This window comes from Peromyscus eremicus, chromosome 5 (genome assembly GCF_949786415.1).
Source record: "Peromyscus eremicus chromosome 5, PerEre_H2_v1, whole genome shotgun sequence".
Classification (NCBI taxonomy): Eukaryota; Metazoa; Chordata; class Mammalia; order Rodentia; family Cricetidae; genus Peromyscus; species Peromyscus eremicus.
Window position 1 is genome coordinate 48,709,789 of NC_081420.1, and position 25,630 is coordinate 48,735,418.

The 25,630-nt window shown below is 42.0% G+C and overlaps 1 protein-coding gene across 1 annotated transcript in view; it reads left to right on the forward strand.

Annotated features, from left to right (window-relative positions):
* The window catches only part of Ryr2 (ryanodine receptor 2), a 415,387-nt gene that overhangs the window by 208,078 nt on the left and 181,679 nt on the right, over window positions 1-25,630 (forward strand). The window contains exons 30-39 of the mRNA XM_059263016.1: window positions 665-1,017; window positions 2,316-2,430; window positions 4,183-4,343; window positions 6,284-6,446; window positions 6,805-6,891; window positions 10,239-10,465; window positions 14,212-15,016; window positions 17,381-17,581; window positions 22,379-22,484; window positions 24,626-24,769. Coding sequence (XP_059118999.1) covers window positions 665-1,017; window positions 2,316-2,430; window positions 4,183-4,343; window positions 6,284-6,446; window positions 6,805-6,891; window positions 10,239-10,465; window positions 14,212-15,016; window positions 17,381-17,581; window positions 22,379-22,484; window positions 24,626-24,769 — 2,362 coding nt within the window. The remainder of the gene's footprint in view (window positions 1-664; window positions 1,018-2,315; window positions 2,431-4,182; window positions 4,344-6,283; window positions 6,447-6,804; window positions 6,892-10,238; window positions 10,466-14,211; window positions 15,017-17,380; window positions 17,582-22,378; window positions 22,485-24,625; window positions 24,770-25,630) is intronic.

A 25,630-nucleotide genomic window follows, 5' to 3' on the forward strand; every position in this document is an offset into this window, starting at 1 on the left:
CCCTCTTCAAATGTCAGTAAACACCCCTACATAATACATCCCAACTTTCAGCATAGCATGTGTCCTATAATGTAGTGGTATTTGCTCCACCCATGACCTTGGGCTCTAGGGCCTGAAGGAGGTGGTGCTTCTTGCTGTTTATGTGACCTCTTAAGAGGTAAGGGAGAGCCAGGCGGTGGTGGTGCATGCCTTTAATCCCAGCACTTGGGAGGCAGAGGCGGGCAGATCTCTGTGAGTTCAAGGCCAGCCTGGTCTACAAAGGGAGTTCTAGGAAAGGCACAAAGCTACACAGAGAAACCCTGTCTCAGAAAAAAAACAATGTAGGAAAGAGAGAGTTTATTTTAGCTTACAACTCCAGGTTTCAGGTTCTAGTTCCAATTCATCACAGAGGGAGAGTCCCAGCAGCGGGAATTGGAGGGAGTTGGTTATATCACAACCATAGTTAGGAAGAAAGGGCAGTGATTACATGCATGCATGTGCTCACCTCATTTTGTCCACTCTTGGACAATCCAGGGTTCCCTGCCTAGGGAATAGTGACCCCCACAGTGAAGATTTTTCATAGACATGCCCACAAGGCAATATAGTCTAGATAATTGCTCTTCCCAAGTAACTCCACATTGTGTTCAGTTGACACTCAAAACTAACTGGCTTCTTCATCTGCTAGGTAACAAGAATAGATGGCACCATTGACAGTTCTCCATGTCTGAAGGTCACTCAGAAGTCCTTTGGTTCTCAGAACAGCAACACTGACATCATGTTTTACCGCCTGAGCATGCCCATTGAGTGTGCAGAAGTCTTCTCGAAGACAGTGGCAGGAGGGCTCCCTGGTGCAGGCCTCTATGGGCCCAAGAATGACCTAGAGGATTATGATGTGGACTCTGATTTTGAGGTTCTGATGAAGACAGCTCATGGTCATCTGGTACCTGACCGCATTGATAAGGACAAAGAAACCCCGAAGCCAGAGTTCAATAACCACAAAGATTATGCTCAGGAAAAGCCTTCACGCCTAAAGCAAAGGTGATTAGCAGAGATAGCGTGGTGGCTTGTCTGGGCTGGGGTTACTGTTTGTGTGTATATACATGTGTGTGGGTGCACTTGCATTTCAGTGTGTGTGTGCGTGCGTGTGTGCGTGCGTGCGTGCGTGCGTGCGTGTGTGTGTGTGTGTGTGTGTGTGTGTTTAGGCCAGAGGAGGATGCCTGGTGATTACTCTTCTCATTCTGTGCCTTACTTTTGGAGGTAAAGTCTCTCACAGAACCTGGAGCTTGCTGGTTCTGCTAGACCTTCTGTCCAGTGAGGTCCAGGAATCTGTCTCTGTTCTAGTTCTAGGATTACAGGCATATACTTTTGCACCTGGCTGTTTACATAGGTACTGATGATCTGAATTTAGGTCCTCATGCTTGTGTGACAAGCAGATTACCTAGTACAATGTCTCTCTAGCCTTTGGTTTGGATGTTTTGAGACAGAATCTCACTCTGTATGCCAGACTGACCTGGAATTCATGCCAGTCTTCCTGTTTTAACCTGCTATATGCTGGCATTACAGGTGTGAAGCCCTGAGCTCAGCTACAGTATGTTTTTAAGTTATATGGTTATCAAGTGGCCCAATATGTAGTAGAGGGTAAAGATTTTTAGTATTCATTCATTCATTCTCAGAAGATTTTATAGAGAAGCATAACACAACTCATGTTTTTCTAATTTATGAGCCCAAATGTCATCTGTTCAGAGTTATATTTACACTCTTGGTTGAGACTTAAAGAGTATTCCCTTTAAATCAGTGGTTCTCAACCTGGGGGTCATGATCACTTGGGAGGTTGCACATTGGATATCCTGCATGTCAGACATTAGTAATGACTCATAATAGTAGCAAAATTACAGTTATGAAGTAGCAACGAAATAATTTTATCTTGGGGGCTTACCACACATAAGGAACTGTATTAAAGGGTCACAGCATTAGCAAGGTTGAGAACCACTGCTGCAAATACTATTTCCTGTGATCAGAGAGACAGGTTACCATAGCATCCTTTCCTGCATTGATCAGTGTTTCTCAAATGCAATGCTACTGCCACTCTGCTCAGGCCATTTTTTTTTTTATTGTAGGGACAGCCCTAGGAATTAAAAGGGTATTGAGTGATTCCCTTCACATATAATCTACTAGATGTTAGAGTGCTCCACTACCCAATTTGGGACAACCAAAACTTTCTCCTGCTATAGCCAGATGTTCTCTGGGAAGGAGAATGCCCTGGTGAAGATTTTTTGGCTAATGGTCGCATATGCAAAGTGGGCAGAACATGCTTATTCCTCCTCTCACTGTTACAGATTCTTACTTAGACGGACAAAGCCAGATTACAGCACAAGCCATTCTGCAAGACTCACTGAAGATGTCCTTGCTGATGACCGGGATGACTATGAGTACCTGATGCAGACATCCACGGTATGTGCCTGAAGCACTTGTTGTACTTTCCATCTCAAATGCTGTACTTTGATATATTGACAGTGGTTTTTTTTTTTTGCGGGGGTGGGTGGGTGGGTGGGGTAACGCAGGGTCTACTGTAGCCTAGGCTGGCTTTGAACTTGCTTTGTAGCTGAAGATGACTTTGAACTCCTGATCCTCCTGCCTCCATCTCTATGTGCTAAGATTATAGGAATGTGTCACCACTCCCAGGTTATGTCGTGCTAGGGGATGGTATCCAGGACTTTCTGCATGATATACAAACACTCTGCTAACTGTCCTTAGCCCTTGTTTCGTTTTTTTGAGACAGTAGCTCACTATATATTCAAAGCTGCCCTTGAACTCTCTATCCTCTTACCTCAACCTTTGTAGTATAGGTATTATAGGCATGCACCACCACACTCAGCTGAATAACATTTTAAAAGTAATTATTTGCTTATATTTTTAGACATATTTTGGGGATAGAAATTTTGTAGCAAAGCTTGTATTGTGATGTCTGTTAAGGAATGAGAACTATTTTAAGTAATAGTCTTTACGGACATCTATAATTCAGACTTTGATGTGTAGTTTCTTGATGAAATTTGACAATTCCACTGGACTTTTTAAAGTCCATATAATTTAGTTCATCTTAGCAAATTGTCTGAGAGCAGATCATTTATTATACTTTTCATGGGACCCAACTTTTGCCATCTGCCATTTAAAATGTTCAGATTTATGTATCTAGAATGCCAAATTAGAAAAAAAATAGTTGTATCTATTGTAGAGTGCTTCTCAGTTACTTTTTTAAGTTATTTGTTTTTATTTTATATGTATAAATGTTTGCTTGCATGTAAATGTGTACATGATGTGCATGCGGTGATAGGGGACACACACCAGAAGAGGGCGTTGGCGCCCTTGGGAATGAGTCACAGGTAGTCGTAATCTACCATGTGAGTGCTGCAAACCAAACCCAAGCACTCTGCAAGAGCAACACATGCTATTAACTGCTGAATTGTCTCTCTAGTCTCTTGGTACTTCTGTATATGAGTTTGATGTCTATGTATTAAAGAAGCCAAAGGAATGACTTCAGATTTTGGAATGTTCCAGTAAGAGAAAGGAGAAGCCACACATATGTAAGGAGGCCTGTGACCAAAGTGAAACTCTCATGTACCTGCAGACATTTAAGGAATTGAAAATTTATCTGTCTAACAAATTGATACCTATCGTGTATGTGCATGTGTGTATGTATATGATATATGTAAAACTACATGTACATATACATTCCTAGGTACAGGTATGCACACATGTACCTAGGAATGTACAAACCTCCCATTATTTGTCATGTTGTCACATATAATCTTAATTTTTTCATTTCTGTGTGTGTGTGTGTGTGTGTGTGTGTGTGTGTGTGTGTGTGAGAGAGAGAGAGAGAGAGAGAGAGAGAGAGAGAGAGAGAGAGAGAGAGAGAGAGAGGATGCTATGTGGAGGGGGGGCCTGTGGAGGTCAGAATCACTTGGAGTTGCAGTGATGGACCATTGTAAACTGCCCAGTATGTGTTCTTGGTCCTCTAGAAGAGCAGAAAATACTTATAACCACTTGATCCTAATCCTTTTGAATACTAGCCCCCTCTGCCTGTACCCTCTAATTCAGCCAAATGATCTTAAATAAAGAAGTGTATTCAAAGGCTCAGATGACACCCACGTTTTGTTTTGTCTTGCTTCACACTGCCCACACTTCGTTCCTCTGTCTCCACAGTACTATTACTCCGTGAGGATCTTTCCTGGACAAGAACCTGCTAATGTCTGGGTGGGCTGGATTACATCTGACTTCCACCAGTACGACACAGGCTTTGATTTGGACAGAGTGCGCACGGTGACTGTCACTCTAGGGGATGAAAAAGGAAAAGTACATGAGAGGTTGGTTCTTCCAGTGTTTTCCGCAGAATAGTGTCTGAAAAAAATATTGATAGGCCTAGATACTCTTGTTTCTTGGATTTTTGTACTCAGGATATTTCCATTTATAGGATGATGTAATTAAGCCATTGATGTCAATGTCCTCTTTTCTCATGCATACAAACCAGCAAGGAATCTAAATATATTAAAAGCAAAAATCATATAATAAGAATACAGCGTCCTGCCGGGCGGTGGTGGCGCACGCCTTTAATCCCAGCACTCGGGAGGCAGAGCCAGGCGGATCTCTGTGAGTTCAAGGCCAGCCTGGACTACCAAGTGAGTTCCAGAAAAGGCGCAAAGCTACACAGAGAAACCCTGTCTCGAAAAACCAAAAAAAAAAAAAAAAAAAAAAAAAGAATACAGCATCCTTTGGAGTAGGGATCACATGTTCTTCAGGTGCTGCAACTAAGAACTTAAGTTGCCAATACTAGGTCTTAGGATGAGAGATGAGTGAATTGAGGCAGAGTGCCTATGGTCTGATAAGCCTCCTGGGGACTGGCTGTGTAGTGGGGAGGGAGTGGGCTCGCAGCTTAGAGTGAGTTAGACAAGGGGCACACCGTTGAACTCCGACTGAGGACCAGTGGATTCTTTCCTCAGCTTTGCCCTTGACTCGCTGTGTGGCCTCGGGTAAGTCAGTTACATTTTGTGTACCATCCTTTCTCATTTGTAAAACACCGAACTCAAACCAAACCTTCAAAAAAGTGAAGAAGGCCATCTTCCTTGCAGAATAAGACAAGAGAAGATCCTCCCATTTGCTTCTACCCTGTGCGCCCATGCGATCCTCTCTGATCTGCTATGACAGGTCTCAGAAAGAGTCTTCCATAGTGTTGCTTTTCTTCTTCAGCTGAGCCATCCTTTTTGGTGACCTGGGAAATGCACTGCCCCTCCCCCAGCACTGCAAATAGATGAAGGCTTTTGCAAAAGCCTCAAAGAGTACTTGCTATCAACATGGGACCCCAAATACCATGCCTTTTAAAGAATAATCTGGACATGTATTTAATTTTCAAAGATGGCAACCATGCACGGCAAACACTGACTCATATAAGAATACTATAACTGACGGGTTAGTAGAGTTGGAAACAGGACAAGGGAGAATCACTGAGTACAGGGTGCCTAGTGCAAAGAAATGCAGCCTGCATTTGGACGATCCGAAAAGGACTTTATCCCAGCCTGTTTGTTTTTGCCGCCTTTCCTGCCTGCCTCTGGCTTTTCCTCGCTAGTCTTGTGATGTGTTGGCTGTAGTGCACCTAAGAGAATGGAATAGAACTTTCTAACGCAGGTTCTGGGGAAGGTGAAGTCAGATGGAGTTTATAGTCAGCGTTGCTGTGTGCATTATCTACTTAACTGTCCTTTGTAGCATCACCAGAAATTATGCATAAAGACATACCATTTTGGTCAGATATATTTTGGCAGCACTCATGACTCATAGAGAATTTTCCTGGGGATTTTATCTCACCTGGGGAGTTCTCTCATCTCAGAACAAGTAGTGGTGTGTGTGTGTGTAGGGTGGTGGTGGTGAAAATTCAAATTTGGATAATTATTCAATAGTCAAACTTTTTTGAACCTCAGAAAAAAAAGGGTCCAGTTTGGTTTGAGTTTTCTTTTTTTGTTGTTTGTTTGTTTTGCAGAAGAGGTACAGATCAATTCTTATTTGGTGTCAAGCTCATTGGCCTGTCTCCATTAGGTGTGAAAATTAGACATGCGACAGACCTGATGTAGCCTGTCCCCTGCAGTCAGTGAAGTACTGCTCAGAATCACAGACTTGGGCCCATTTTGCATCTCTCCCATTACAGCATGAGCTTGTTGCTTGCACAGCATAATTTAGGCTTAGTTTGCAAGATACACTTACTTTCTCCTGTGTTTGTACAAGGATACAAATGCCGATTGTTCTTTCTTTAATTCAGCATCAAACGCAGCAACTGCTATATGGTGTGTGCGGGAGAGAGCATGAGTCCTGGACAAGGGCGAAACAACAGCAATGGTCTGGAGATTGGCTGTGTGGTGGATGCTGCCAGTGGGCTGCTCACATTCATTGCCAATGGCAAGGAACTAAGTACTTACTATCAGGTACGTGGTCAGAGTTGGCCTTAGGCTTTTTCTCCTGCTACAGGGAAGCACATTTCCTAAGATGAAAAACTTAGAAATTAAGAGAGAAGGAAAACAGAAATGAGTTTATGACATGTGCAATTATCTTTTGCATATTTGCAGCACCATAAGCCTTTTGGAGTTAACAGTATTTCCCTCCAGAGCTGTCTGTTCAATGATGAATCCAGTGATTATTGACAGGATAGTCACAAGATGGAAAGGGAAAATCTCTAGTCTCCATCTGTCGTGTGCCTCTTGGTTGTTATAAAGGAAATGCTTGTTTCTTTGCCTCCTGTCTCTCCTTTCTTTACTAAATCACACACTCATTTGTTCATTTAAGGTGGAGCCAAGTACAAAATTATTTCCTGCAGTTTTTGCACAAGCTACAAGTCCCAATGTTTTCCAGTTTGAGTTGGGCAGAATAAAGGTAAGAAAGACTCTGTTGTAGTTTTCTACTATTGCTGTAATAAAACACGCTGACCAAAAGCAGCTTGGAGGGGAAAGGATACATTTCAGTTTATAATTCCAGGTAAGAGTCCATCTCTGAGGGAAGTCAGGGGAGGAAACACTGAGGAATGCTGCCCCTCTCTGGCTTGCTCAGATAGCTTTCTTATGCAACCCAGGAGCCTAGTGCTGTTACCACCCACAATGGGCTGGGCCCTCCTACACCAGACGAGCCCATTGTGGACCAATTATTCAGCCATTTATTTATCTCTATATTTTTATTTTATTATTAGTGCTTAGGCTGCGTGTGTGTATGTGTAATACTTGTGTGTGTGTGTGTGTGTGTGTGTGTGTGTGAGAGAGAGAGAGAGAGAGAGAGAGAGAGAGAGAGAGAGAGAGAGAGAGAGAGAGATACCTTTGGAGGCCAGAAGAGGGCAGCAGATACTCTGACACTGGAGTTACAGATGGTTATGAGCTGCCATGTCAGTGCTAGGAACCAAACTCAGGTTCTCTGTAAGAGCAGTAAGTGCTTTTGACTGCTGAGGTATCACTTCAGGCCTGGAGTCAGTAGCTTTAATTGAGGTTTCCTTTCCCAAGCAATTTTAGGTTGTGTCAAGATGATAATAAAAACTAATCAGGACAGTCTATAATGTGGCATTCCTATTATTTTCTATTAGTGCCTAGCATGTGCTCCCAAAATGGATGCTCTATTTTATTACCAATATAGATACTCTTTAGAGGAAAAATAGCCACATTTGGAAATCTCTTTCAGGTCACTGATAACATAATTCAAGAGTTCCTTTGTTTTGAATATATTGTTCAATAAAGCAAAGCTTATAGAGAAGAAAATAAAAACCTCACTAAACTGTACACAATAAATCATTGATCTGGTAACCAGATGTCAGTCCTTGAAACCATACATTGAGGAGAGAATGATCTGTAAGGTTCTCTGGAGATATAAATGGAAGAATAGCTAAGATGCACTGGGCAGAGGAGGTGGAGACGATATTTGGGTTGATTGCTTTATTGTCAATCATGATTGTCCAGGTGCATTTACCAGGAGAAGGCCCTCTTGGTAGAGGGAGAGAGAAAACAGAAATCTGAAGAGTGAAAGTAATGAGGTTTAAGTGGTTCATTGTGGTGCACTAGAGGATTCCTGCTGAGGCATGGGTAAAGAGTGACAAGTTCAGACTTAACAGCTGAAGTACTCCTCTGTTCTGATGTTCTGAAGGGAGTGAATCCACTTGGCAGTCCAATCAGACCCCGAAGCAGGCAGCAGGGAGAAGGGACTCATGACTCTCTCTTCTCCCTTACCTCTTTTTTTTTTTTTTTTTTTTTTTTTTTTCGAGACAGGGTTTCTCTGTGTAGCTTTGCGCCTTTCCCTTTGTAGACTAGACTGGCCTCGAACTTACAGAGACCCGCCTGCTTCTCCCTTCCAAGTGCTGAGATTAAAGGTGTGAGCCACCATCGCCCAGCTCTCCCTTACCTCTTAAGAGGTCACATACAACAGGAAGAAGCACTGCCTCCTTCAGGCCCTAGAGTCCAAGATCATGAGTGGAGCAAATACCACTCCATTATAGAACACATGCTATGCTGAAAAGTTGGGATGTATTATGTAGGGGCGTTTACTGACATTTGAAGAGGGGTATTGAGTGTAGTGCGATTTGCCTTGGAATAGCATACTGGTAGGAACATGGAGGTGCAGAATGAGAGAGGGGGCATTGGTAAGTGTGTACTGCTGATCTGATACTGTTTACATGGGGGCTGTGCTGAGGGCCTTGAGAATCATAATGGAGAAGAACTGGAGGGTTCATACTGTTTTCTGGGAGAAGGAAAAGAATACATTTTCTAAAGAGCTCAGACATTGTCCTTCATAGCCACCCCCCCCACTTCTGTTTTTCTTTACATATCCAACAAGAAAAATGGAAGCTGTAAGAGAGCAAGGGCTTTGTTTGGTTTGTTCATTAACATATTCTCAGTATCTAAAACAATGCCTGAGCTCTTTAGCAAATGTATTCTTTTCCAGTCCTAAGAGGGGATAAGAAATAGCAGGAAAGTGAAGCACCTGTAGAGAATAGTCCAAGGCTCATCAAAAGGGAGGAGAGACTGGAGCTTGGGCAGAGGTCAGACATTGTTTTCAGGGCTCCTAGTGGAGGCAAGCAGGAAAGGCGTAAGCAACATGCAGGAAGGAACACTTCTGGGCAACACAGAGAGCTTGGCTTCTGAAACAAGAGGAACTAAGGCTGGCTGACACAGCCCATTCCAGGTGGAGGAAAAATAAGCAGTGCTGGTTATCATTAAGTTCATTTGACTTTCATGGGGGATACATGGGTGCACCCACTCAGCTGTCTCTGTGCTGCAGGTTCGATAGGGTGTGCTTAAAACAGGGGTGACGGGGCAGACGATAAGAAAGAACACTTAGTACAATCTCCTCTAGTAAAAAAATGTGTGGTACTGTAGCACGAATTGTTAGAAGGTCTTATTAATAAAAACAAATACCTGAGAGCCAGGTATTTGGGGTGAATGCTGGAAGATCAGAGAAGCAGAACAAGCCACAGCCACCTCACCTTGCCAGTTCCTCAGCTGACCCTGTTTCCTCAGACTGGAAGCTTCTGAGTCCTCATCCAAATGGATCTCTGCTGAATTGCTGCTCAAAAGCCTAAAAGCTTAACCAGGCTATAGTTCCTTGTCCTCACACCTTAAATACCTTTCTGTCTCCTGACATTACTTCCTGGGATTAAAGGTGTGAGTCACCATGCTTGGCTGTTTCCAGTGTGGCCTTGAACTCACAGAGATCCAGGTGGATCTCTGCCTCTGGAATGCTAGGATTAAAGGCGTGTGCTACCACTGCCTAACCTCTATGTTTAATATTGTGACTGTTCTGTTCTCTGACCCCAGATAAGTTTATTAGAGTGCACAATATTTTGGGGAACACAATACCACCACATGGTACCCTAAAGGCTTGCCAATTTCCTCTGGGACTAGCCCTGTGAAGCAACATGATGGATACAGTCTATACTTGGTCATACTTGCATGGTACACATGGGGAAGACATATTCTTTAAAACTGGTGTCCCTACCCTGAAATCCTGAAATTTTAGCTATTTTCTCACCACCTTTTCCCCCACTTGTTCTTTCAGGAAATTTTAAACTAATTTTCTATTTTTTGTATCTGCACAATCTTAACTCACAGTGCATCTTATTTATACCAGCTCTTTCCTATTTAGCCTATTAGTCAGTGTGTTAGGAGCCCCAAGTGATATGAGCAATAACCTTTTTTTCTTTTCTTTCCTTCTTTTCTTTTTCTTTTTTTCACTGCTCCATGCTCTAGAATGTGATGCCTCTCTCAGCGGGATTGTTTAAAAGTGAGCACAAAAACCCGGTGCCCCAGTGTCCTCCACGTCTGCATGTGCAGTTCCTGTCACATGTCCTGTGGAGCCGGATGCCCAACCAGTTCTTGAAGGTGGATGTCTCTCGAATCAGTGAACGCCAAGGCTGGCTGGTGCAGTGTCTTGATCCTCTACAGTTCATGTCCCTCCACATCCCTGAGGAGAACAGGTCAGCCCCAGTCACCTGTCACTGCTTGATGGAGCATTTAGAACTAGACTTTCGGGATGAGGGATAAATTAGGGAAATAAAATGCGTTTCAAAAGAATGGTCTGGGACAGGGAGATAGTAAAGTGTGAGGACTCAAGTTAGATCTCCAGAACCCATGTGCGAAAATCCTGGTGTGGGTGGTGGTGGTTTGTGTTTGTAACCCCAGTGGTAGAGGGGAAAGTCAAGCATATCTCTTGGGATCACTGATCATCCAGCCTAGCTTGAAAAAAAATAAATAGAAGGTAGATAGCTCATGAGGAATCATACCCAAAGCTGGCCTCTGACCTCTATACACATGTGTGCATGTGCATGCGTACACACACACACACACACACACACACACACACACACACACACTCACACACACTCACACTCACAATGGCCTGTGTAGCTCAGGCTTTAGCGTATTTCTCAACCACTTTGTTATCTCTGAGACTTACTGAAGCCGTAACGATCACAACTGGGAGATCTTGGGGATAAGATCCTAGGAACCACTTTATGAAATTCTTCATTTTAAACGTGTGAAAAACTGAGAGCAAGAAGCTTAAAGAGGAAAAGCATGAAGACAATGAGAGCACATTAGTAGCAAACTTAGGTGTGTTCTAGGCAGTAAAGACAATGTCAAGACTCAGAGGAGGCATGTTCTTTGGCTCCCCAGTCTTCTGTGGCTTCCCCTAATCTCAGTGATTTCACTTCATCAACTGTTATGGATTAGGAGCTGAGGTTCTTAAGCTGTGCATCAAGAGTTACATGTCAAGGTAACATGAAAATACTAGGTAATAAGCCAAGTGAATCTCATATACCCCCACTGTCCTTTTCAAGTCTGTGGTCTAAAAGTAATTGTAGGAGCTTTAGACCATCAAAGGTTGGTAAAGGGGAGGAGTGTCTGATATATATAGGAGTCATAAGAGAATGGCCAGACCTACTCCTGTGTGTGTATGGGCAAGACTAGTTGTACTCAGTAGGATATAGGCTTAAAAACATACATGTCATATATATTATAAAGGAAGAAGAGGGCATGAATTTGAGAAGGGGATGTTGGCAGGTGGGATAATTCCAGAAGTGTTTGCAGAAGTGGTAGCTACTATGACATTTGATTGAACTCATATATGAAATTCTCTGAACACTTTTATTTGTTATTGGATATGTATGTATACATGTATATATGTATACACACATATACTTTAGATGTTAGGTTGATTTAGTCTTTTTTTTCTTTTTGTGTGAGGTAAATTTTTTATCAGAGTTTTGTATCTGCTGATGTTTTCTTTAAAAAGAAAGAAAAAAGAAAAAAATACTAGAGAATAATTCCTTTTTGGGCTGGAAAGATTCTCTTATTAATTGGCAGAAAACTTTACATACACTAGAATATTTTGTGATGTCATAATCATCATCACTGATATTGTCTGTGATAACTACATATGTAAGAGAGTAGGTAATCTAAAGCTTCACTAGAATTTATACATGATTTGATATTTCCCTAAACCTGAGGACCACAGCTGCATTGAAAAAAAAAACGTGATTGGAATGAAGTTCCTGAGATGGCAAGGGCACCAGAATAAACACCACAAGTGAAGACAGACACTCAAGTGATCGCATCACCCTCTTTACTGACCTTAGTGACCAGTCTGGACCTGGCCTGAGTCATGCTCCCCTGCAGTCACAGGAAAATCTGATAAGATTTGATTTCCTGAGAAGAGGAGTCCCAGTGACACAGGAAACTCTTTTGAAGTTGGAGATGGTGGTAGATATGTGTCAGCGTTTTTTTCCTAATGTACATCATAATTGTTATTTAATTTTAAGACCTCACTGGCCTGGAACTTGCACACATAGACCAGGCTGTCTTCGAAGACAGAGATCTGCCTGCTTCTGCCTCCCTGGTGCTGGTTTTAAAGACATGAACTACCATGTCCAGCATTCTCTCTCTATTTTTAAGTTTATATGTGGGTAAGCCACGGGTGTGCAGATATCTGTGGAGGCCAGAAGGGGCCATTGGGTTCCCTAGAGTTGCAGTTATGAGTAATTGTGAGCCACCTGTTGTAGGCCCTGGACGAGCAGCAAGTGCTCTTAACTTCTGAGCCAGCTCTTCATCCCTGCAATTATTATTTAATTTCTTCTTTGGGGAAGGGATATGGCTTTGTCTCCTCAACTGGAGAGTGAGCTCCTCAAGGGATGCAAGCTTGCTTGTGCTCTTTACACTGTCTGTACACAGTGCCTAATGTGTCCTACACAGTAATCACTGATGAATTCATGAGAATTATTGAGATATGAAATAGTTCCTCCCTCGGGGGGCTGTTAAAGGTAGGATGAGTTATATTTGTCTGATTTTGATGTAGTTACAAACAACCTAAAGAAATCAGTAGCTCTCAAATGAGCATTTGTTTCTGGCTCAAGGCCTATGTTATGGGTCTCCTATTGCTCTTCTAGGCTGACAGTAGAGGAAGAAAGCAGTAGAGGAAGTTCTTTCTGGATTAGCAGGTCCTTCTTTTGATCAAGGATATGCCATGGTTCTGCTTTTAATGCTGGTGTCTCCCATGACCTATTTATGATTTAAAATTGGTAGAACATATAGACACATCCAAGAAAACATGTGCATTAGCAGAAGTGATGATAGGTATCATCTGGCCATATGGTTTAAGAGAAACAAAGTGGCCTGATTTAAAGATCCAGGGTGGCATAGATTAGGGTACCATTATCAGAGATGATTCTTAAGGCAGTGCATGGTAGAATGTGTGGAGACTCACAGCTACTCAAGGTGAAAAAAATATGTGACTGTGGTGCTCAGCTCCAAATGAGAAATCTTTATTACACCTCCCACAAGGCTCAGGGAACATTGAGGAAGAAGGGGTGGAAAGATTGTAAGAGCCAAAATCGGGGAGGCCTGGAACAAAGAATTCTGCACATGACTGAACCATAGCACTTATAAACCCCCAGCAGCTGAGGATATCTGCATATAGTGTCTGAGATCAAGCCAGTCAACATTTCAGGATGGATGGGGAAGGGTCTCACAAGGCTTCTAACAGAGTTATTGGCAGTTGATGGCTACTGGGGGAAGGAGAGCCAGTTTTATTTAAGGGTGTGACACCTCGTAGGTCTATCATACTTCAGTGCATGCCTTCATGCCCATGAGTATATGAAAAAGGGTTCAGGTAATTGTCTTTTTTTTTTGTTGTTGTTGTTGTTAAGAGGAAAATGCCATTCACATTGCTTGTTTCATGAGCTATATGCATGTACTTTGTGGAAACATAGGCAGTTCTGTCAGGTGATGCTAGAGTCTGTGCAGGATGCCTGAGGATAATTTATGTCAGAGGGTGAGTGCTCTGTTGACCCATTTCTGACCTGTCAGGGTCATAGTACAGAGATAGCAGCACTATGATCCAAGGTGAAGCTTTCTGTTTTCACATCATGTTAGTTTGTTATAAAAGGAAAGCTGGAATTTTCCTCAAGAATCCTCAGGCTCTGAAATTGAGGAGTCCCAGACTTGTGATGAAACACACATATTTGAAAGGGTGCTCACAGCCTCACTACCAGGGAGGATGAAGGAAGTTCTAGATGAACTCAGGGCTGAAGCATTCAGCTTAAATTCTCTAAGTAAGAAAACGTGTAAGCCAACTAGAAATGACTTACAAATTCTGTGAAACCACTACATGTCAGAAAGTTAAAGGATGCTCATATCTGCTCCCTTAGCTCTGTCCTCCCTTCCACAGATCTGTTGATATCTTAGAGCTGACAGAGCAGGACGAGTTGCTGCAGTTTCACTATCACACCCTCCGCCTCTACTCTGCCGTCTGTGCCCTTGGGAATCACCGGGTGGCTCATGCACTGTGCAGTCACGTGGACGAACCTCAGCTGCTCTATGCCATTGAGAACAAGTACATGCCTGGCTTGCTGCGCGCTGGCTATTATGACCTGCTGATTGACATACACCTCAGCTCCTATGCCACTGCTAGGCTCATGATGAACAATGAGTTCATTGTCCCTATGACAGAGGAGACAAAGAGCATCACCCTCTTCCCCAATGAGAACAAGAAACATGGTCTCCCAGGCATTGGCCTCAGCACCTCCCTCCGGCCTCGGATGCAGTTTTCCTCCCCTAGTTTTGTGAGCATTAGCAATGAATGTTATCAATATAGTCCCGAGTTTCCGTTGGATATCCTCAAGGCCAAGACCATCCAGATGCTCACAGAAGCAGTGAAGGAGGGCAGCCTCCATGCACGGGACCCTGTAGGTGGGACCACAGAGTTCCTCTTTGTACCTCTCATCAAACTCTTCTACACCCTGCTCATCATGGGTGTCTTTCACAACGAGGATTTGAAACACATCCTACAGTTGATTGAGCCCAGTGTGTTTAAGGAAGCTGCCACTCCAGAGGAGGAAGGAGGAGCCTCAGAGAAGGAGATCAGTGCAGAAGACTCTAAGCTGGAAGGAATATGTGAAGAAGAAGCCAAAGGGGCCAAAAGGCCCAAGGAAGGCCTGCTCCAGATGAAACTCCCTGAGCCAGTTAAACTACAGGTAACTGGGGAAAAATGGAAGGACTTTCAGAATGCTTAAGTGTTAAAGTAGTAAAATCCTCTTATCCTCCTCTCTCTCTTGTATTGGTCTTCATAAATTTACTTTCCATTCTTCACCTTTACATTAACTACCCATTTATTTGTGTCTGCATAAGCATTTATCCCATATGATATTTAGTTGTGTGTGGATTTGAGGCACAAGCATCACCTTTCCTTCCCACCTTCTCTGTTGTCCATGTTGGAGCATGCACGTGCACCTCTTCATAGGAAGCAAGAATTTTCTCCTCCAGCATGTCTGTAAGGAGTCTAGTCACTGCCTGGCTTTCTGTTCATCAGAGTTGATGGAGGCTTCTTAATTCATGCCTCTTCAGTGCTTTAGCTTGATGTTCAAGTCATTGGCATTAACTTTGCCCATCAACTTAGCATCAGTGGAAGTCATATTCTGGATCATGTGTTTGTGCAAAGAGAAGGGAACAGGTATGAGTCCTGCCTTCCAGAAGTCCGACAGTCTCTAGGGAAGTTTGTACCGGTTCATGAATTTCTTTTTAGTATCTCATTGCCAAAATCCATCACCTTGTCTCAAGTGAAAGATGACTCGCTGGAAGGAAGATCTTTTGGATTTCTGTTAGAAATAGAAGGAAGAGTCTTTGTAGGTGGTGATTTTTAAGCCGAGGTCAAGTAGAGAAGCTGGAGTTCCATAGTGGGAGCCAGAGGTATTGGGTAGAAGGTCTCAGGAGCTTCACATACACAGCAGACAGCCCAGCCCAGAGCCTGAGGCTGAAGAGGCCAGGTGGATGCTCCTAGGAAAGCAAAGGAGGGTGTAGCTAGAGTTTTCTTGCCTGGCCCACAGTCAGGGCAAATCTCTCTCACCTGCCAGTCCCACAGCCACTCAGACCCAACCAAGTAAACACAGAGACTTATACTGGTTACAAACTGTATAGCCGTGGCAAGCTTCTTGCTAACTGTTCTTACAGCTTAAAATAATCCATTTCCTTTAATCTATACCTTGCCACATGGCTCGTGGCTTACCGGCATCTTCACAAGCTGTTTCTCATCGTGGCGGCTGGCAGTGTCTCTCTGACTCAGCCTTCCACTTCCCAGCTTTATTCTCCTCCTTGCCCCGCCTATACTTCCTGCCTAGCCAATGGCCAATCAGTGTTTTATTGATTAATTAGCAACACATTTGCCATACATCCCACAGCAGGAGGGAGATAAGCCTAACAGCCCAGATTCCAGTTCCTCAGCAAGCTGTCAGACTTGTCTAGACCTGAGGGGATAGTGTGTCCTTTGACAAAAGATTTGGAGAAGGAAGATAAGATCGAGAGAAAATTCTCGTGATTATACTACCTTGACGTGCAAGATTTTACAGTTCTTTTGGAATACTGTGTGTTTGTCACAAAGGGTGTTAAGTATATTAGTCATTTTCTAAATTTAACCTCATATTCTTTCATAGGCAATTGTTTTTTTTCTAAAACATTCAGTTTTGTTTACATGTATGTATTTGTATAGGGTTGTAGGCATGTGAGTACAGGTACCAATGGAAGTCAGAATAGGGCATCAAATGCCCCAGGGCTGGAGTTAGGAATTTGTGAGCTGCCTGACATGGTGCTGAGAACTTAGCTCAGGCGTTCTGGAAGAATAGCAAGCTCTCTTTACTCTGAGCTATTTTTTCAGCCTCTGATTTTTTTTATGCATTTGTTTTGTTTTGTTTTTATGTGTTGCTTAGGATTGAACCCATGGCCTCATGTTTCCTGGGCAAGCATTCTACTACTGAGCTACATCTCTGTACCGTTTACAGACACATTTATCAACAAATACTCTACCTGTTAAAAATCTGTTTGGTTTTCTGAGCATTCACTGAGCTAGCCACTTGAGGAGTAAGCTCTCACCTCATAATCACCTTGTATATGAACATCATAGTTGTGGCCCTGGATCAGGGATTCAGTGATGTCTTTCTGCTCAGCAATGCTCACCTGTGTTCCTTCTGTTTTCTCACTGTACTTCTCCTCCAACAATTGAGTTATAATCCGGTTACATGCATTTTTGAAAGAAAGGCGTTCTATTTCCTTACCAATGGTGAAAACCCTCCTAGAAGACCCCTTTGCAAACTTTTCCTTATTTATCCATTGGCTGCTCTGCCTGTGGTATAGCAGAGGACCTCTGAATGATTACCTACTCAAGGGACATGTATCTATCAAGCTAGCTTATACATGTTAGCTTCATCCAATAAGACTAAATACATTTCTGCCTGTAAAGTTCTAGGATTCTGTTTTTAGGGAGAATGGGCAACTGAGAATATTAAACACTGGTTATGACTTGATATACATTAACTATTAATAGTATATGTTTTAAATTATCCTCTCAGATGTGCCTCTTGCTTCAGTACCTCTGTGACTGCCAGGTTCGGCACCGGATAGAAGCCATTGTAGCCTTTTCAGATGACTTTGTAGCTAAGCTCCAAGACAATCAACGGTTCAGATATAATGAAGTTATGCAAGCCTTAAACATGTCTGCCGCACTCACTGCCCGGAAAACGAAGGAGTTCCGGTCACCACCACAAGAGCAGGTACCATAGTGGAATTGGAGGGCTTTCCTTTCATTTTGGATTTTTAGAGCATTCAAGATCTGTGCATTATAAAACTGTATGATAAATTATGAGTGGCTTTTTCTTTTCTGTTCTGTTGAAATTAGCCAAGTTCATTTTGTCAGTATTCTAAGTTTCACCAAAAGAATCTACGTGGTTACATTAAACTATTATTAATTAATTAATGGCATATTATTATACTCTTAGATAAATAAGTAGCTAATCACTAAAAGGCATCAGGTAAACTACAGTTGGTTCAAGAAGGTCAGGGTGCCACAACTTGAGGTTCCACAAATAGTGACAATGTTTAACCAGAGATGAGTCAACTTTGACTGGCCTGGGTCACGTCAAATAATAGAAACCCTCCACTCCTAAAAATAGGCACTAGATTCTTTCTCTTTGGCACCAATGTAAAAGAAAGGTCCAGTAGCCACAGAGCCCTTTCTTTAAGTCTTCCATTGGTTAGTGTCAGAGTAAGCTGGCTAAGATGGGAGTTTGAGTAAGATCCAGAGTTCATTGCACAATCCTGAAAACATTCACATTCAAGTTAAAGTCTCTTCTTTGGCCAGGAGAGGACTAGGTAAACAAAAGAAATACCAACACTGAGACTGCAGCTCTTAATATCATGACAAAGCTACTCTCACTGAACTTCCAAAATAGGAAAAATAGAAGGGTCTCAGCAAAGAACCAAGAAGAACCCATAGCATGTTTGATTAAAATTATAATAGCTGGAATGAAAAGTGAGCTGGAGAACATGATGGAGAGGGCAGAGGGTGCCATTTTAACTGGGAAGAGAACAGCACAGAAGAATCCCTCAGAGGAAAGGAGAGAAGAGAGAAAACAAAGAGAGACAAAGGATCCCACCATGGTTTTGGGCTGCGGAAGAAGAAACAACAGGCAACTGAAGAAAGATCACTGAAGAAAATGTCTTAAAATATTAAATTCTCTAAAGCGGTGGTTTTCAACCTTCCCAATGCTGTGACTCTTTAATATAGTTCCTCATGTTGTGGTAACCTCCATAAAATTATTTTCATTGCTTCTTCATAACTGTAATTGTGCTATTGTTATGAATCATAATGTAAATATCTGATATACAGTATATCTGATATGTGACCCCTAGAGAAGGGCCATTTGACCGCCAAAAGGGTCATGACATACAGGTTGAGAAGCACTCCTCAAAGACTACGAAACTAGAGATTCAAGAAGCTAGTAAAGTCCTCAACAGGAAAACCTGAAGTATCTAACCAATGTACATTATAGCTGAATTTCTGAAAATTACAGACAAGGAGAAAGCCTTGAAAGAAATGAAATCTTAGTTTCAGAGAGAGGATAAGCTCGAGTATTAGCAGGTTGTTATCAGAGAAGATGGGGCCAGCATGATGTTGTAGCTAGAGTTTTCCTGCCTGGCCCACAGTCAGGACAAATCTCTCTCACCTGCCAGTCCCACAGCCGCTCAGACCCGACCAAGTAAACACAGAGACTTATATTGGTTACAAACTGTATGGCCGTGGCAGGCTTCTTGCTAACTGTTCTTACAGTTTAAATTAATTCATTTCCATAAATCTATCCCTTGCCACATGGCTCGTGGCTTACCAGGATCTTCACATGCAGCTTGTCATGGTGGCGGCTGGCAGTGTCTCTCTGACTCAGCCTTCCACTTCCCAGCTTTATTCTCCTCCTTGCCCCGTCTTTACTTCCTGCCTAGCCAACGGCCAATCAGTGTTTTATTGATTAATCAGCAACACATTTGCCATACATAACATCCCACAGCACTTCCCCCTTTTTTTTTTCAAAAAGGAAGGTTTTAATCTTAACAAAGTAAAATTACATATAATTTGGGAATTTGGGCGTAGCTTCTCTTGCTACTTCCTGCTGGAAGGGGGCGCTGTATCTTATGGGGAAACAAAGAAAATTTTAGAATTATGGAATAGTCCATGAGGCTGTATTGTCTGAGCCAGATGCCTTCAAACCATTCTGGATGTTGGATCATCTGGGCCATGGTGTCATCGGAGATCTTTCAGGGGGTCTTGGCTGGTCAAACCTGATGTATCTTAATCTTGAACAAATCCATAGGCTCTGGCTTTCTGTGGGAACAAAAGAGACTCTTTTCCAAAGCAACATATCCTTATATCCAAATTTTGAAGTCAAGGTATCTTTAAAATATACATTTTGGCATAACTCAACAGCTTTTACAATCAAATGTTTTTCTGCAGTTAAAAATCCCAAAGACAACACAATCCAGATTCTCTGTGTAATATCCATTTTTACGTGGCTTTTTTTTATACTACCTTTACTGTCTCTTTAAAGACTTTATTTTTTAAAACTATGTATTTGTTTCTATAACTCTATATATCACCTTTTTTGTCTCTTTCAAGCCTACGTATCTTTTACACACATTGTAAACTATTACATCTGAATCTGTCTTATTGTGAATCTCTTGCCTTAAACTGCAGCAGCTGTGGCTACTGGCTCTGCCCACCTCAGCTTCCCAACATGGCTACATTTACCACCAGCTCTGGGAGCTATCGTGGGTCTATGCATTTATCCAAGCAGCATGTAGCCCAGAAACCTCTTTTTTTGTTTTGTACTAGCAAAGTCTAAATCCACCACACAGATTAATGTGCCACTTGCAGAGGCCTCATTCCCGCCATTCTGCAGGTCGAGCACGCAAGCTAGGAACCCACAAGTAGCTCAAACCAGCAGCTGCCGCTCATTTGAGAGAGACAATTAGGAAGCTGTTTTTAGCTCTGTTTTAGAATCTTTTTTTTTTTTTTTCAGTTTTTAGGTGGAAACTCTTGCCACCACGTTGGATGCCATTTGTAGCTAGAGTTTTCCTGCCTGGCCCACAGTCAGGACAAATCTCTCTCACCTGCCAGTCCCACAGCCGCTCAGACCCGACCAAGTAAACACAGAGACTTATATTGGTTACAAACTGTATGGCCGTGGCAGGCTTCTTGCTAACTGTTCTTACAGTTTAAATTAATTCATTTCCATAAATCTATCCCTTGCCACATGGCTCGTGGCTTACCAGGATCCTCACATGCAGCTTGTCATGGTGGCGGCTGGCAGTGTCTCTCTGACTCAGCCTTCCACTTCCCAGCTTTATTCTCCTCCTTGCCCCGTCTATACTTCCTGCCTAGCCAACGGCCAATCAGTGTTTTATTGATTAATCAGCAACACATTTGCCATACATAACATCCCACAGCATGAAGTGGAAGGTGAATCCCAACCACTGAAAGAAAATCTGTCAGCTCAGAGTTCTACACACTGTGGAAAGAATCTTTCAATAAGAAGTGAACATTTGACACTAAAAATGAAGAAAAGTCGCTGGAGAGATGGTGTTGACATTAAGTCCACTTGCTGCTCTTCCAGAGGACCCACGTTTGGTTCATATCATCTGCATTTAGTGTCTCACAACCACCCATAACTCCAGCTCCAGGGGATCTGATATTCTCTTCTGACATTCAAAGCATCTGCACACAATACACACACACACACACACACACACTCACTCACACACATTCACACTTAAAGTGAAGTAATGGGAATTGAACTATCTTGAACATGCTATAAAAAAAAAACTAAAGAAGATTTTTTTAAACAGAGAGAAAATGACAGAAGAGAATAGAGAAACTCAGAAAGGAGAAAGGGAAAAGAACAATGGAAAGTGTTAGGCTACAAGTAAATAAAAACACAGTTTCTTTTCCCTTGGATATATCCAAATTTTTTTTTTTTGGGGGGGGGACTACGTAGGTATTATAAAACTGTCTTTTGTGGTCTAACTGGATGTGTGGAGAATTTTAAGAGGACTGTTCTGTAAATGGAAGCTAAGAGGACATGGATAGAGATAAGATTTTAGAATTCTTCCCAACTGGCAAATGCTGGCATCAGCAGCTAAGCTACACATAAAGGCATGCGTGATCTCTCTTGATTATTTTTCACAAGAGCATATGAATCTGTAACTATCTCAGATCTGTAATAAAATCACACTATAAACTTTAAAATCTCTCAAAAGGAAAATATAAAAGAACATCCATGCTATCTTATCTTCATTTGTAAATTTAATATTATTAGTACTAAAACTTAAGCAGATGAAGGAAGTGTCCTGTATTTTGACGGAGGCATGAATATCAGTGTCAGCATAGCTGTCTATTATGTGGCTTTCCTGTTGTATTTAGACCTCTCCTTCTCTTGGAATCTGTATCCTCCTCAAAAGCATTCTTTAGAATATACAGAAAGTGACAATATTAGAAAATAATAGATGTGCAGAACATAATAAATTGTGAAGAACATAATAAAATACTTCAAAAAGATTTATGTGTATGTGTATGTACATGTGTGTGAGTGTATTCTTTGTGTGAGTAGGTGCCTGTGGAGACCAGAAGAAGGTGTCAGATCCCCTGGAGAGAGTGATAGGAAGTTATAAACCACCTGATGTGGGCACTGGGAACTGAACTAGGTTCTTGAAAGAACAGCAAGCATTCTTACCTGCTAAGCCATTTATCCAGCCCCCAAAACCACTTGTAGTTAAAGATAACAATGTATATGAGTCTAAAATTTAGTAGACCTGAGGAAGATCCTAAATGATTATAACTTTCCCAACCACTACATTCAGGAGGAATTGACTTATTTTGTGATGCTAGTTGGATTGAATGATTGACAGTAGCTTTTCAGTTATTGAGGGGAGTGTTTATGCACATTAGAAATGTGGTTTTCAATGCTCTTGAATTCAAATTCTCCACCTCCCCTTGTTCTTTCTCTCTTGTTTTCCTCTTCTAGATTAACATGCTTCTCAATTTTAAGGATGACAAAAGTGAATGTCCCTGTCCTGAGGAAATCCGAGACCAACTCCTGGACTTCCATGAGGACCTGATGACTCACTGTGGTAAACTCATTGTTCTGGTATAATCTCTATTGCCGTGTCAAATAACATGACCAAAGGCAGCTTAGGAGAGGAAATATTTATTTGGCTTTGGTTTACACTGCCAGGTCATAGTCCATCATTGAGAGAAGTCAGGGTCAGAACCCAAGCAAGAACCTGAAAAAGCTATGCAGGGATGCTGCTTGCTGACTTGCTCAGGCTTATGCTTAGCTAGCTTTCCAACATAGCACAGCATTATCTTCATAGGGAATGGTAACACCCACTGTGGGTCATACCCTTCTATATCAATTAACAATCAAGACAGTCCTTCACAGACATGCTCACAGATAAGGAAATTCCTCAGTTGAGTAACTATAATCAAAGAAAAGGAGACATGTATTTCTTTATGAAATGATGTGGTGAAGATTTGAGTTTCAATGACAGAAAATTGTAGTAGAATATTATTTTAAGGTGTGTTACTTTTGTTTATGTTGCATTTGTTTAACTCTGTAAAGCTGTGTTACTGTGTCTGTGTAAAATACCTGATGATCTAATATAGAACTGAACGGCCAATATCAAGGCAGGAGAAAGGATAGGCGGGGCTGGTAGGCAGAGAGAATATATAGAAGGAGAAATCTGGGAGTGAAAAGGAGAAGCCAGAGAAGGAGGAGGACATTAGGGGTCAGCCACCCACACAGCAAGCCACAGAGTAAGAGTAAGATTTACAGAAGTAAGAGAACAGGGAAATCCCAGAGGCAAAAGGTAAGTTAAGGAAAGCTGACTAGAAACTAAGCCAAAATAAGGCTGGACATTCATAAGTAATAAAAAGCCTCCGTGTATGATTTATTTGGGAGCTGGGTGGTGGGCCTGCCAAAAGAGCAGAAATAACAACAGTTTGGTGCCCAATGTAGGGTGCCAGTTGCTGTTGTATTTTAAATTGTTGCTGCCTTTTAAGCCACAGCTGTCCAAATCACCAAGTGCAACCCTGCTGCTACCAACAGTGCTTAGGCTGCAAGGGCCATAGCTGGAGGGAATTCTGTTCCCTCAAGCTCCGACTCTTGCAAAACTACAAAGGGAACTTAACTAAACCTCTGTCCCACTAAAGAACTCAAGATTCAAAGGTTGAAGTGGAATTCTACTCTTCAGAGATGCTGAATTGCAAGTAGCTCACCTCCTCTCCTTGTTTGTGTCCTCCAAAAAACCCTTGTGCTTCTCCTCACCCCTCCTTATAAACCCTTCTCTACCTGGCTCCTCCCTACCACTTCCTGTGAGCTAGTTGCTGATGCAGCCTCCTGATCACAGATGAAGTTTATTTAATCAAACACATCTTTGCATCATTAAACAAATGTTCCAGAGCATAAACAAAAGTAACACACCTTGAAATAATATTGTACAACAGAAAATGAATTTGTCATTTTTGCCAGTGATGTAGATAGATAGATAGACAAAAGATATAGATGATGGGTAGATAGCTAGCTAGATAAATATATAAATAGAGAAAGATAAAGAGATAGAAAGATGGGTGACAGATATAGCACTAGTCAGGTTATTCTGACCTTATTATAGAAGATATTAAGAATATCACATTATACATTATTTAATTTCATGAATGAAAACCCACTTGCCTACATATTATGTCATCTATATAATATCAATAAAATATGCTCCAAACTGTAGAATTCTAGCTATAGGTGTAAAATGGCCCCTGGTTTAGGAGATCTAGTTATGCTTTTCTCTCTGCCTCTCAGGTTAAAACACTGATATATCTGGAAGAGAGAGGATAGAGGTCCTAGGAATTTTAGACAGGTAGGATAAGAAGTTCAGGCAGACAGTCTCCAAATTCATTGATGATGGAAAAAGTCAGGCAAAGAGTAGAACTGATCTTTCCTCCTAATGGTACCTTTTCTTCACTCAGTGTGAGTGTGTCCTGATTGTCATTGGTCCTGGAATAACAAGAACTGGGGAAGAAGAGGAAGGAGGGAATGATGCTGAGAAGTGAATTTTATTTGAGTGTTCTGGGGCAAGGTAGCCTAATAGGTGCTGTTAGGTGCTTGAGACCTTGCTAGGAGTTGAGGATGGAAAATTAGGAGAACCTGAGATTAGCTCCCAATTTTATACTGTTTTGAAAAGATTTCCTTTTCTGCTCCCCCTGCTGTTAATGCCAGGAATTGAGCTGGATGAAGATGGATCCCTGGATGGAAGCAATGACTTGACAATCAGAGGACGTTTGATGTCGCTGGTAGAAAAGGTGACCTACCTCAAGAAGAAACAAGCTGAAAAACCAGTTGCAAGTGACTCCAGAAAGTCCTGTAAGCATTTTAAAGGGTCCTGGTCCAGTGCCCAGCCATGATATTTATTTACCCTGAAAATGAACACTACACTTAGCGGGGGATCCTAACTTCCAAGGACCAGCTTTAATGTTTGTAGAGCCCAGACGTAGGTGGCAGCAGCAGATGGCGTACTCATAGGACCAGCTTGAGAGAGCTGCACTGTGAAGGACTCCCTGCATTGCTAATGTTTTACGTACTTGCTCACAGACTATCAAGAGAAAGCATAGCTTGGGAGATGGCTCAGCTAGCAAAGTGCTTGCTGTGTAAGCACAAAGATCCGAGTTTGGATCCCTGGCACCCATGTAAGAAGCAGTAATACACACCTATAATCCCAGTGCTGGGATGGCAAAGACAGGGGGATCTTTGAGGCTTGCTGGCCAAATAGTCTATTTGAAGTGGTGAGTGTCAAGCTTTCAAGAGACCCTGACTCAAACAATAAAGTGGAAAACTATCCAGAAAGACATACAACATCCGTCTCTGGCCTCCAACCATACTCATATTCATTACCACATGTACATGTAGATACATGTGAACGTGTACACAGGCATACACACAGAGAGAAATTATAAAGAGAATAACTTAGACTTCATAGGTAAATACTGTACATGTTTTTTAAAATCATGGTATAAAATTAGACTTTTCCTTTTAAAGTTAAATAGATGTTATCTGTAATATAACTGTATTTGGTTCTGAAACCTCTTCTAAGGTATGCATTTTTGGTTAACTGTATACTATCTGATCAAGAACAGTGGCTGCTGGTCCTTGGAACCAAATAAGCCAGCCCTGTTGGACCCTGAGCTCTTCAGAAATGTGCCTTAATCCTAAAGGGGTTATGGACCA